This window comes from Sebastes umbrosus, chromosome 17, assembly GCF_015220745.1.
Source record: "Sebastes umbrosus isolate fSebUmb1 chromosome 17, fSebUmb1.pri, whole genome shotgun sequence".
In the NCBI taxonomy this organism is placed as follows: domain Eukaryota; kingdom Metazoa; phylum Chordata; class Actinopteri; order Perciformes; family Sebastidae; genus Sebastes; species Sebastes umbrosus.
Window position 1 is genome coordinate 5,637,273 of NC_051285.1, and position 13,597 is coordinate 5,650,869.

At 39.9% G+C, this 13,597-nt stretch overlaps 1 protein-coding gene across 5 annotated transcripts in view; it reads right to left on the bottom strand.

Annotated features, from left to right (window-relative positions):
* Positions 1-7,455: 7,455 nt before the first annotated feature.
* cadm1a (cell adhesion molecule 1a) overlaps positions 7,456-13,597 on the bottom strand; it is a 407,287-nt gene continuing 401,145 nt past the window's right edge. For all 5 annotated transcript variants that reach the window (XM_037747727.1, XM_037747731.1, XM_037747729.1 and 2 more), the window contains one exon: positions 7,456-10,695. In XM_037747727.1, the coding sequence (XP_037603655.1) occupies positions 10,577-10,695 (119 nt within the window). In that variant the 3' untranslated portion in view covers positions 7,456-10,576. The remainder of the gene's footprint in view (positions 10,696-13,597) is intronic.

The window sequence follows — 13,597 nt, forward strand, 5'->3', positions numbered from 1 at the left end:
CACATCCATCCTAACAAGCACAAACAAAAACAACATCTTTCAACACTAAAACCAGGCGATGCTGTCCACTTATACATCTTCATTACTCTTTTAAACCTGCTTAAACTGCAGCACACAATCTTACCTGATGAAGACCGAGGAGGACAAACACTGCACTGCACCTTATGGAGACACCTCATGCTGAACCTGCAGTGAACCACAACAGCCAATAGGGGGAGCAAGACAGAAAGGAAGTGACATCACACCAGACCAAATCACCTGATCAGAGTGGGGGGCTAATGGACATGTGTAACTATTGTCAGATCACATTTTAGTTTAAGTTACCCTTTTTTAGATAGTGATGTCGGTTAATCGGTCCACCACTTAGACTGAAATATTGCAACAACTGATGGATGGATTGCCATGACAGTTGGCATAGACTTTCATGGTTCCTACAGGATGGATCTTAGCAACTTTGGTGATCCCTTGACTTTTAATCTAGTGTCACTAGCACGTCAAAGTTTCCACTTATCCAACATGATAAGTCAAGTGAAGTGAATAAGGTCAAGATAGCATAACTTCCCTTCATTCATAATCTGATTTAGTAGCTCTTATATACAAAACCATAAGAGAACCCGCCCAAACATCGGCCCCACTTTTTAGTTGCAAAGTGTAACAATGTAAAATAAACAAGAAAATAGTCAAAATGACCCACTGAGCACAAATTGCAGTTGAAAACAAAACAATCATAACAAATGCTGAATGGCACAGAGCAATTTTCTGCTGCAGTCAAACAAACAAAGGTGATGTTTTAAGCGGTAAGTGGCTGCGGCTCTGATTTCACAAATAACAATGACAACAACTCAAAGAGAAGGGAGTCGTGGCTGAATGGAAGTTATGCTTTAACAAAAAACAAGCACCTTTGTGACAGGAAGGTATTGCATTAAAAATCAGAAGTGACTGAGGGGTTGTTTTTTTTACAGTAATGGTGACAAAAGGGGAAATACTTTCAGGTAAATGGATTTAAAATAAAAAAACAAGAATCAGCAAGAGCAACAGGTCAACACGTGGTTTCAGAAGGTAGTTAGTGCAATAATCTCATAGAGATGTGTGACTCATGATTTACCGAAATGTCCTGGTTGGTATTTTGGTCTCTATTGGTTACTAAGATACAACATTAAGAGGTTTATTTACCTGTGAATGCTTTATGCTTGTAGAGGAGTCTGTTCTTGAAGAAGAGGAGTAGGAAGACGTGATGGAGACAAAGAGTAGTGAAATCGATGAGAGTAGAGCGATTGAAAGTGAAGGTTGCTCTGAAGCAAGTGAGAATGATGAAGAGATTGGTGGTTATATTTAGTTTAAGGTTTGGTAAAGATCATGGTCTTGGTTCAATATTGCTAAAATCAAACTTGGAGCATGAGAGATGTGTTTATTTTGTACAGATTTAACATGATCTTTCCTGCCTTTAACCAAGGGGCTGGAGTCAGGATGCAAACCCCGCTCTCCCATATCAAAGTCCTGCCAAGTTAGGATTTCTCATAAAACATAATTGGCAAAACAAATTGGTAGAGTATGAATGCAATATCCAAACCCATCGGCTATCGGTCTAATAAGCCTCTGGGGGTAAGGGGCTATATTCCTGGGGTTATATCTGGGCCTTCCTTTTCCATGCGCTGCACATTGTTTACGGTCTGATTAGCAACTTGAGATGCCAGAGTGGAGTTGGAGTTGAGAGATGACGTAGCACCAAGTTGCGGTATTTGACGAGTTGGGAGTGAGGACGGCTTGACTCAGGATGACAGAAAAAGTCTTAACTGGTTACTTAGTATTTAATGATTGTATGAAAAAATGATGCATTATGCAGAGAGTACGACTCCGTGCGTAATGGGGACCAAGTCTGATTGCAGAGCAAGGACAAGTAGCTTAATTGTTGTGAGCCCTTACAGGTGGCCTAATTTCCTGAGTGCCCTTAAGGGTCGCCATTACCACAAGAGTTTATGGGTCTGCTCCTTCCTGCCCCTTACAATCTCACAATCAATAAATCATTGGTAATAACTTCTGCTTCACCTATTGGTATCAGGCTGGGGAGGTTTGCTTTGCAGAGCCTCTTCATGGCCTTCTAATCTTAACAGCCTCTGGGTAGGTGCTAAGCAGCCAATCGAGGAATAATATGCGAGTGGTAACAAGGACAGAGTTCATAGGATCAGGATCTGGCCCGCACTCAGTCAAATAATAATGTGGTTTCGGTGCACATGTAATGGATAAATACAGTATTATTCATTTCAGGCTGCTGCAGCTTTAACCTTTTGAGTTTGCAAGGTTAACACATAAAGACAAGACTGCATCACTGACCTTTTCATTACTGTAGACAAAACACAGAGGACACACACACAGCAGAAAACATGATTATACTCCGGCTTTGTTAAGTGCAGCCATTTGCTGTTGTAGAATCAGTTAGCTTGTAATGAATAGCATTTCTTTCCGTGTAAAGTTATTCGAGGATATTGAGTAATGAGTCCATAACAGACCAACTGGAGCGCACATTACACATGAACTCAGAGGGATATTTTCTATGACTGATAGCTTGCCTCGGGTCTTCACGTTCTAATCAATAGCAGTATCACCTTTACTTATTTAAGGTGTTGGCTCATTATGTACAGCACTTGAGGTATAATGAGAGCCCGAGGTGAAAATGTAATTAAAAAGATAATATCTTCCTCTGCTCCCGTCATCTACTGAATACTGAATATTATAGGTGTGTTAATGTCTAAAGTAAAGCCTGACTCATGGACATTAAATATGAACAGAGAAATACATTTCTCTATGACAGATCTCTCGCTTCACGTCAATTCCATCCACCGTGTTGGAATCAATAACCCTATATCCATTTATTTAAGATGTTAGTTAAAACGTTTCACTGCACCCACCAAGCACACCAAGCAGAGATTGATTTTCAGAGTATAAACCCTGTCGAATTTATTCAAGCTTTCACGGTGCTCCTCGAAGGTATTACCCTATATTGTGTTAATTAGGAGCGCTTGCTTTATACTGCATGTTCACACTGGTTTATGCATGTGATAAAGATTTCATGACATCAATGCCTGCCAAGGTTCACTTCAGATTGAAAAGGAGCTTTCAACATCACCAAAGAATAAGTTGAAGTGGATAGTATATACCCGTATTATATATTATATTATATACCTAAATACACTTATGATATTCCAACACTGACTGTCCGTCCCTTCAGGCCACCCTCCAAAGCCACTCCCCCAAAATAATCATTATGAACGCAAACATATCCAGCCCTTTCTCATTCTCAGGGCGTCAAATACCAATGCACCGATGCAGAAGGCAGCCTTTAGCGATATGAGATGCCCCAGGCTTTCCATTAACTACAATGTAAACCCATCCACGGCAACAGTAGACGCACAGAGAAAGTGCTGTGGTCGTGTATTACAAAGAGTGAAAAAGACACACCAGGTGGGCGGGAGGGGAGGTGAACGGGTCCAACAAACACAAGGCTTTCATCCAGGAGACCGCTATTCGTGTCCAAGTTCCTCTTTCAACTTTCACGTTCACAATCAGCTGATCGTCCGTGCCCCGTCTTCACAAAGTTCAGTTTTGTTTTCACTGACAAACGTAGTAGTTTTAAGCCCAACCATGTTGTTTTTTTCCTAAACCTAACTAAGCAATTGTTTTTGTTTAATTCTCAACGTTAAGCGTTTACTGTGACCGAAAACTCAGCAACACTTTGGGACACGAACACCGGTCTCCTGGTTGAAAGTCCTGTGTTTGTTGGCGAACTGATCTCATGGGAAGGCGTATAAATAGCACAACATTACAAAGACATTCCACGTGTAATGAGGAAGCATTTTCGCCTTTTCGCCTCGTCATTTGTACGCCTTCTTTCGCGTGTAATTTTTACGCCACGCTACAAAAGTACGGTAACGACCGCAGTTAGGTTTAGGCAACAAAACCACTTAGTTAGATTTTAGAAAAACATGTTTGGGCTTAAAAAAAGAACGTAAACTAAGTAAAATACCGACGGAAACAACGTAACATAACTATGGAAAACACGTCACAAACTTCTCCTGGTTGAAAGTCCTGTGTTTGTTGGACCCATCCACAATAAGCAGTCTTTTGCATTTTTTATTCTGCATCACTTTGATGCATTTACATTGCAGTCAGTACAGACTACATGGCGTACACATGTCATGCCAAAAGCAACAAAGGCTTTGTTATTACACGTAATATGACTTACAAATTACCGTGTCATTCATACGCCATTTGGTGAGACTGGGCTGGATATTCAGCAATGCAAAAATTCATTGAAGCTGAACGTGTGTAGGTGATGGTGTATTTGTGAGGTATTTCAAAACAGGACAAAGTGTAAAGTCCCTCCAGTCGTCATGAACATTTTTCACCACTCCAGGCATTCAACTCAAGTCTGCTGCTACTCTCAGGTAACTGTTCCCCTCATTGCAACCTATATCCAATGCCCACTTGACATTATAGCGGTGTACTTAAAGCTGTCAGTGATCTGCTCTTTTGCTGCCACACTGCCCACCTGAAAGCTATATACTGCAACAGGTGCAATCTCTTGCTGCTGCTGTCCATAAAGCATTTTCAACCTGAGAGTCTCTATTCCCCAAGGAGGGGAATCTATTATTCCTGCTGTGTAGCGTTTCCTTGTGAGGAGTGATGAAATCAGAGCCTGAACGACAAAAATCACCTCTGTACATATTCACATCATAATGCATTGTGAGTGAAGTTACAGTAGTTAAGGGTTAGGTGTAGGCAACAAAACCACGTAGGTTTAGGAAAAACATCATGGTTGGGCTTAAAATAAGTATGTAAACTTAGTAAAATCTGTACAGAGACAACGTAACACAAGTACGGAGGACACGTCACAAACATCACTAGCGTAAGCTCAAAATAAATCGACAACACTTTGGGAAACAAACACCCAATATCCTGGTTCAAAGTTATGTGGGCGTAGCAGACATACAGGATGATGTAATGCAGTGTTTCCCACAGGATTTTGGGTGACTGTGGTGGCTGGACCTCGGACCCGACTAAAGATTCACGTGACTGACGATACCGGCGAGTCATGTGACTAAAGTCTGACGTTACAAAATAAGTCAACGTTACTTTCGTTGAATAACGCCGCGGTTAGGTTTACATTGGAGTTAGTTGAAAGCTCGTCACATAGTGCTGCTAAAGGGCGCCTCCGTGCGTTGGTTTCCGATGCCGAGGGGCACTTACCAACGGTGGTATTTGACGACTTGGGAATGAGACGGCCAACGAGTTTCAGCTCAACAGCAAGCAAAACTTCTGTATTCGCATTAATACATTTGTAATCATGAATTTATTTTAATTGCAATAATTGCATTGTCGATAGTTTTGCTCTCAGTCTATTTTTTGATTGCATAATAAAGAGACACCACTATACATTTACTCCACCTGTGGTGCATCACCATAATATAATAATATTTAGAGTAAAAAATAATTCCAACACCGATTATTTTGGACATTAATATCTTTTCTTTTTTATTAAGACAAGAACTCTTCATTGTTTTGTAAAAATGTCTATTTATGAACCAATACAAAATGTGTATGGGAATGTGGAACTCCTTTTCTCCATTAATACACATTAACATTTCCCAAGAACAGCAGAGAGACAAAAAGAATCAATCTAAAAACAATGACTGGTGACACAATCAAAACTTTTCTGGGAATCAAACGTGCTTCCAAAGGCGGTGGTGCGTTGAACGTGACAGTAGTAGTAGTACAGCCACAACAAGTTTCTGATCCTGCTTCATTCCAATAAACAGTGTACTCTTTATGACCTATGTCAACACAAAAGCAATACTTAACACATATTTTACAGTGCACCAAATATTAAGAAAAATACAGAAAACATGTACAACATATATGCAAAATACCACCAATTTTGCCTCTTGGATCTAAAATAATGTGTTGTACTTGATTCGATGAGGATGCATTGTACTTGCTTTATTAATGTCATTGGTGGGGCCTAAACTTTGCATTCTACCTGAGATGCAGTCACATCGGTCAGCAACGCATGAACCAGAGACAGGACATTATCAAAAGAATTTAATGTGGAGAAAACTACACCAGTTACACTGTAAGACCATTTTTACTTTTACTGGGCATTTAATAGAAAATAAAATGATACATACAGTAATCTAAAATATCATTCTGCTATTTATTTCAAATTCAATCCTCATCATTTGAACCTACTTGAATGTTATTTTTTATATTGGAACTTTGGGAGAGCAAAATTATAAAACATTTGGAGAAACACTCCTGCCGTTCCAACGCATACAGATTTAATATGCACAAATAAAATATTAATGCATCAGCCTTAAGGGAGAAGACAATATTCAGTTCTATTCCTTTATTGGCAAGACATATTTTTGAAGTCGGATTTAAATGGAAGCTGCCACATGTCACTGAAGCGAAATAGTGCTCACTGTAAAATACAAATCACACAATCTCAGTCTTGCAGATGAAGTGGCATCTGCTCTGTGATTCATAAAGCAACGATAACAAGTCAAGTTAATAGTTTTATCAGACACCAGACTGTAAAACATCGAACCTAATCAGAACCCTTCCCCAACCCCACCCATCCACGTAACAAACACAAAACAGTGTCATCAGCATACAGTGTTAACTTAGTGGTAATTCCTTTGTGAGTACAGGACTTTTTAAATTAACTCAAGTTTTAACAGAAGTTGGGGAGAGTTGGACATCTTTGTCTGCAAAACCCCTCCTGAAGTCCCCGTCTACAACTGCCATATCCAATGGAAACGCTAAAAATATGCCCACAGCTCCCACCCAGCCCTCCGGCTGTCTTCTAAAACTGCAGAAAAAATATCAAACGACTTTTAAAATGCAGATGCGTTATGCTCGGGGAGAGTGAAATTTGCGTAATGCACTTCACAAGAACCTTCTAAACTCCCTTTGGACAACCCTGTCTCCCACAAAATGACATTCCCATACAGCTAAACTGCATTCTCAATTACGCTTGTAGGGAAACGTATTTTCTCCCGGATTATGATTGCAGTTTTAAACATGTGATTTATATTGTAAATTGAAGCAAAACAAAACAAAAATGCACCAAAACTACTTGGTTATGTTTAGGCAACAAAACTACTTGGTTATGTTTAGTACAAACATCATGGTTTGGCTAAAAATAATTATGTTTGTTACGTTATTTAAGTTCTCATCTCATCTCTCATCTCATCTTCAACCGCTCGGACCCCAAACTTCCCTTTCCCGGGCCAGATTAACCAGCTCTGACTGGGGGATCCCGAGGCGTTCTCAGGCCAGTGTGGAGATATAATCTCTCCAACTAGTCTTGGGTCTTCCCCGTGGCCTCCTCCCAGCTGGTCGTGCCTGGAAAACCTCCCTAGGGAGGCGCCCAGGGGGGCATCCTTACTAGATGCCCGAACCACCTCAGCTGGCTCTTTTCAACGCAAAGGAGCAGCGGCTCTACTCCGAGTCCCTCACGGATGACTGAGCTTCTCACCCTATCTCTAAGGGAGACGACAGCCTCCCTCCTGAGGAAACCCATTACCCCGTTATTTAAGTTACGGACATAAATTAAAATAAGTTTTGGTTTCACACGGGACATAAGTTCCGTGGACTCTGATTAGAAATGTATTTATACGCCAAAACAAACGTAATCCGGGAGAAGTTTCACTCGAAACGTAATTGACAAGGCAGTTTTGTTGTATGAGAACATATTTTTTTGTAGACCAGGCTGCTTCGAAAGACCCCAAAACCACAATCCCCATATGGAAATGCTGTCTTCATGCATGACTATGATATATTAAAGCTATCACACTGTTAATGTGTTGCAATCTGAGCTGCACGTTGAGAAATTCCAATCAAACGTGTTAACATGGCAATAAAGTATTGAATCTTAGATATGAGTGTCCACACAGCGAGCAACACCGTTAGGTCCCAATAGCGTCTAGTGACATATTAATAAAAATTGAGTATGTTTTACCATTATCATTGATATGTAGCTTGTATATAAAATTAAAAATCAAGTGTAATTTGAGGTGAAGTACAGTGGCGAAGAGAGCTCAACGTAGTGCAATTTAAGAAAACACAAGCAAATGAAGAAAACATCATTACCGCTCTGGCAACTCATATGAGAAAAAGCACATCAACTAAACAACAGAAGCAAATTAAGAAGCAAATTCATGAATTTGACATAAAGGCGCAAGTTGGAAATACAGAAAACAGTCAAATACAGAAACGCTGCCAGTCGTCCAAAGCAACGGACCTACAACACAATAGTTGCGAAAATAGTACGTGATTAGCAACATCTCCAATAATATCGGCATACAGTAATTCATTCAGAATGTTAAAACTAAGTATGACATGGTTGGTACCAATGGATTTCTTAGGTTTAGGTCTAGTTTCTCATGATATCTGTGTCTTCACTCTAGCACTAAAACTGAACCTACTAGAGCTTCTGAAAGACAGTAAAGTCGGGCGATCCCGCGGGTCTCAGGGGGTTATAAAATAATAAAGGAATGGTTGCAGCTACTGTTGGGTTGATTAAAAGTCGATCATTTACGTTGATAAAATGTTCAAAGTGATGTGATTTCATGACCCACAAAGCCTGTTCAAAACTTTCCACCCACAGCTGTCATATAGAGTACGGACTCATTAAGCGAGCTGCTTGCTGCGTGAACACATAATTATGACAAACAATGCCATGAATACACCGCTCATTGCCATGTTAAGAAGCCGGGGCATTAATGTAACCCATGGATTACCCCCCCCGCCCCCCCGGAGCACAACATCTGTAATAAGTTCAGTTACAAACAGTTAATTACTTTTGGCATTCCTCAGTGCTCCCCAGCTGGCACAGCTAAACAGATCCTCATTCAGTTTTGGCAGGTGATACAGTACGTAAAGCAAGATAGAGAAGCAAAAAAGAATGAGTTTTAGCACGTATACATACATGCAAAAATGTTTACAAGCTGCTGCACCAACGCAAAACATATAGAAGGTGTGATGGAAAGACTGGCCTGTCTCTCAGAGCATTTCAGTTTGAAGACATTTACTTTCCTTTTGACAAAACTCACAATGAGTGTGACACAATAAAATCCACAAAGGTACTCTAGTAAGTTGTAAAAAATATTTCTTAGTAAGGATTAGTGTACAATACAGCTGTGATTCCATTGGCTTGATTTACATTGGATTGTGTGTGTCTATGAGATAACATGAACCCGCTGTAGGGAGGACGTTTTGTGCAGCTTTCCGAACATTAATTTGAATGTGTTTGATTGAGGCTGTTTCTCTTTTCGGTGATGTTATGTACAACAACGCCTCTTTCAGCTGCTGGTTGGCCCAATATTAATATTTTTTATTTTCAACAGCCTTTTATTACTGAGGCATCTTGACTGAGAGTCTGCCAAAAAACAAATTTAAAACAATTTACATTTTCTTACCATTTGTAAGGAAAATATTCTAGAGTGAGAGCAGATGGAAATCAATTGAATCGCATCATTAGAACTCAATAAAAGCTGGTGGGAAAACAGAGTTTCCATTCAGACTAATAGAAGAAAAACAGTGCTGAAGAGAGGAGGAAATCAAAATAATGAAATGGCAGCGCAGCGAGGAAAAATAATGCACTACTTCTCTTTACTAAGAAAGGTAATTGTTTAAGAGGCCGTAGTAAATCTGCTCTGAAGAACAAACTCAGGTTGCAAAACATGAATTTAAAAAATTGGCCCAATAAAATCATTTCTTTGCTGCCTTCTTTTTGATTATGTTTTCAATGTGGTTGTGTTCAGGGGCAGGGAGAGCATATACAGTACATTAAACCTGTTTCTCATTTATGTCCTTTGTACAATGATATGTAAAGCATTCCATGCATTTTTGGAGCTGTCAAAACCAAAACAAAAAATAGAGAGAGGGAAGTATAATGGCTTGAGACAAATCACAGTATACTGGAAAGAGTTTTTGTTATGCAGTAGAGGACGCGTGTGTGCAGACACATTTAGGGAAATGAATAAAGTGGCTGTGTAATTTTACCCTCATACAAAAGCCAACAGCACATTGATGATTACGAAGTGGGAAAGATGAAAAGGGGGGAGCAACAAGGTTATGCAAATGAGGATCAACACAAATCCAAAGTATGGATAGAACAAGGCACAGAATTTTCTGCAAATGGTTGAACTAAATAAAATTCGTACCAGCAGTTAGGGAGGTGTCGAATGGTGAAGCTCTCTACAGTGATTTCTGGCAACGTCTTGGCGCACCCTTCCCACCCCCAACCCCCGTCCCAGTTTACCGAAAAACCCCGAACCCTCCCCATTTTTTGTCCTTTTTTGATTTTTAATTTTTTTTACACACAAAACATTCCATCTACATCTGCAGACTAGACTAAACAACGGCTTAAAACCAGGCCTTTCTTTAAAACGCCACCTCTCTACTCTCACTAAAAGTGAATCCCTCCGTCAAACCGCCCTCTCCCCCCTGAACCCGGCCCCCCAAAAACAGCTCGGCGTCCCAAAGAGGACACTTAGAGTGAGGGGTCCTGCTTTGATTAGATGTAGTACTCTTTCTTTTCGTCCGAGTTGGTGTGGCCACCCTCTGCGTTGATGATGGCTGTATCCGCGTCCGCCGCATCGTCCGCTCCTTTGGCTTCGTGTGTGAAGTAGGTACCTGAGGAGGAGGAGGAGGAGGAGGAGGGGATGAAGGACAGTGTCACGGACTGGGTAATAGCCTGCTGCGTAGATGATACAAAAGATTAAAATGTGCCTCTACATCCCACAGCACCTAATTATGCAAATCCGTCTCCATGTGGCCATTTACACAAAACCTAACACCAGAAAGCTGTAATATTCAGATTATACATCACTTTCCCTCCTTTTCATTCAAATTGGCACATGAAAATCAGGGTTTTGAAATGATCTCGAGTGTGGGGAAGAGCATGGCTCACACCTTCAAATTAACCTTGTCAAGTTCAGAGGAGGGGAAAAAAGGGAACTAGCGAGCCCCTTCAAACTTAATTTACAAGATTTATTCACCTCCTATCGCAGCAGAGGTTGATAACGAAGGCAATATTCCAGATCGGAGGAAGGGCACTTCAAACGCAGAAATAAAAGCACAAATGCTGCTTGAATAGATGGAAACAAGAATGGTGACCTGAGATATGTTAAGATTACATGTAATAAAAAGCCAAATCCTATTTTTTTTTCATTTGGTACTCCTTATTTAACATATTTTACATCAGGTTTTTATGACAGATGGAAGAAAAAAAGTATTGAATCATACATTTTTACCGCCATCATCCTATATTTGATATACTCTATGACAGGCCGGGGTCTCCAACAAGTAGCTCGCTCCCCGTTTCTGAGTGGCTCGCTAAAGGTTCAATGAATATGTACATAAATTTGATAACACAAAGTCACTTTGTAAACCTGTTTAAATTTCTATCCAATCAAATTGATTTGCCAATCAGCTGTCAATTAAACAAGTTACGCTGTTTTCAAGTTTGATTACGTCATTGACGCCGTAACATTAGGGGGTCATGTCTAGAAGGTAACCCGCAAATTGCAAAAATTCTCGCGAAACACGCTGCCCAACGACCTATCCTAACCTTAACCATCTTGCGAGTAACCTTCTAGACACGAAAAACATTAGGCGATGTTAACAGACTAGTGCACACCAGATTTGACAATGACCGCAGAAAGTAGCCAGGCCAATAAAAGGCTAAAAAAAATACTATTTTATGAGAAGCTAATGTTTTTTTTCCATAAATGTGAATGATAAATGTGTGCGTCTCTGTCGCATTTGCGTTGCAAGCGTGTCATCTAACGCGTTCTCATCCCAACTCGTCACATTCTGACAAAAAAATAAGTATGTTTGTTACGTAAAATAAGTATGCTTTAAAATAAGTATGGAAGTTACGTAACAAAACTATGGTAAAATAAGTCAACGTTGACTTGGTCTCACACGGGACACAAACAGCGGCCTCCTGGGTGAAAGTCCTGTGTTTGTTTGACCCATCCCACCTCAAACTCCCTTCCGCTGTAAGGACATTTTCTCGCTCTTTACATTAGAGTTAATCAACCAAGCGTCGGTATTTAAAGAGTGAGAACGGGTTGGTTGAGAAGGTGAAGTTGGATACAAACAATGAATTGTGTTGCTGTGATATAAACTACTGCAGATAATGAACCTTCTTACAGTTTAACAGTGTTATTCAGTTTACTACTGAGATCCATCAGAAGACAACAGTACTTATTTTCTGTCTGAACACAGAGAAACCTGAGGGGAAACACTGAGTTCAGAACCACCATAAAAGAAGAAAACACCTCCTCTATACCTTTAAATTGCCTCATTTACAGTATTTCCTCTCTAATGTATTCAATTCCATTTCCTCCTGCATAAGAAATATCAAAGTGTGAAATTTGTTATAGATTATAATTATTTCCGTGTTATGAGGGCAGCATACGAGATGCGTTATACTGTTCAGCGGGACCGCATGAACAATGTAATTTTACTCACCATCGGTAACCCGTAGCCTTAATAGTCGTCCTTCCATTATTTGGAGAGGACATAAAAGGAGTTTTTTACAGAAACAAAGCAGAGAGGCTACACCTGATAAACTTTATAGCCTTCTGGATCAATGTGTGTTTTAGAGGAAAGCAGTATACTGCTGAGGAATATATAAAACAACACTATTTTGACTTAGTTTTAGGGGATTTATGAAAGCATGTAGGGAAGCATGTAGAACATATTTGCTAGTCTGTGAACTGCCTGTTTCACTAACTGAGTTTTGCACACAACCCTCTAGGTAATTTATTTTTTTATATCTATATTTTGAAGTCATGCTGTTTGTTGATGTCAATTTTATTTAATTCCCTTTAATCTGTATAAATTGGGACTGTTTGGTTTGTGAGTATCTTCCGAGCTTTCATATGATTATTTTCCAAACTCAGTTTGTACATCCTGTTCCATGTTCTCCACATAAAGGGGAAGAGATTTATTTGGCCGGTGGTTGTTAGTACAAACTTGAGCAGTATCTTTATAACGCACCCTCCTCAGGTTTTCTATAGTAACATGGATTATAATGTACAGCGGTAGGGTGGTGTGTTATTGGCTGATTGCACCAGTTTACGGCTGTCTGTCAGTGTTGGTGAGTCCAGTGTTCCTGCTGTTTTACTCTGCGAACCATTTCAGCTACTGTCCATAGTTTCCTTTATGCATGCTGTATATAACAATCTGTCCCAATGCAGCTTTAGCTAAAACATTAAATGTTAGTACCAGAGGTGGGAACAAGTCATTGTTTTGCAAGTCGCAAGTAAGGCTTGCGTCTTTGCACTCAACTCCCAATTAAAGTCCCAAATCATAAACTTTGAGTTAAACAAGTCGTAATGCATTTTGTGTCTCCATCTGTAATTTTCCAGCCGCAAGTTTTGCATACTGCAATTTTTTTTTGTTGACCAGCACTTGTTGACTTGTTGTCAATCGATTAAAATAATTAATCGCGATTAATCGCAAATTAATCACATTTTTTTTCTGTTCAAAATGCACCTTAAAGGGAGATTTGTCAAGTATTTAA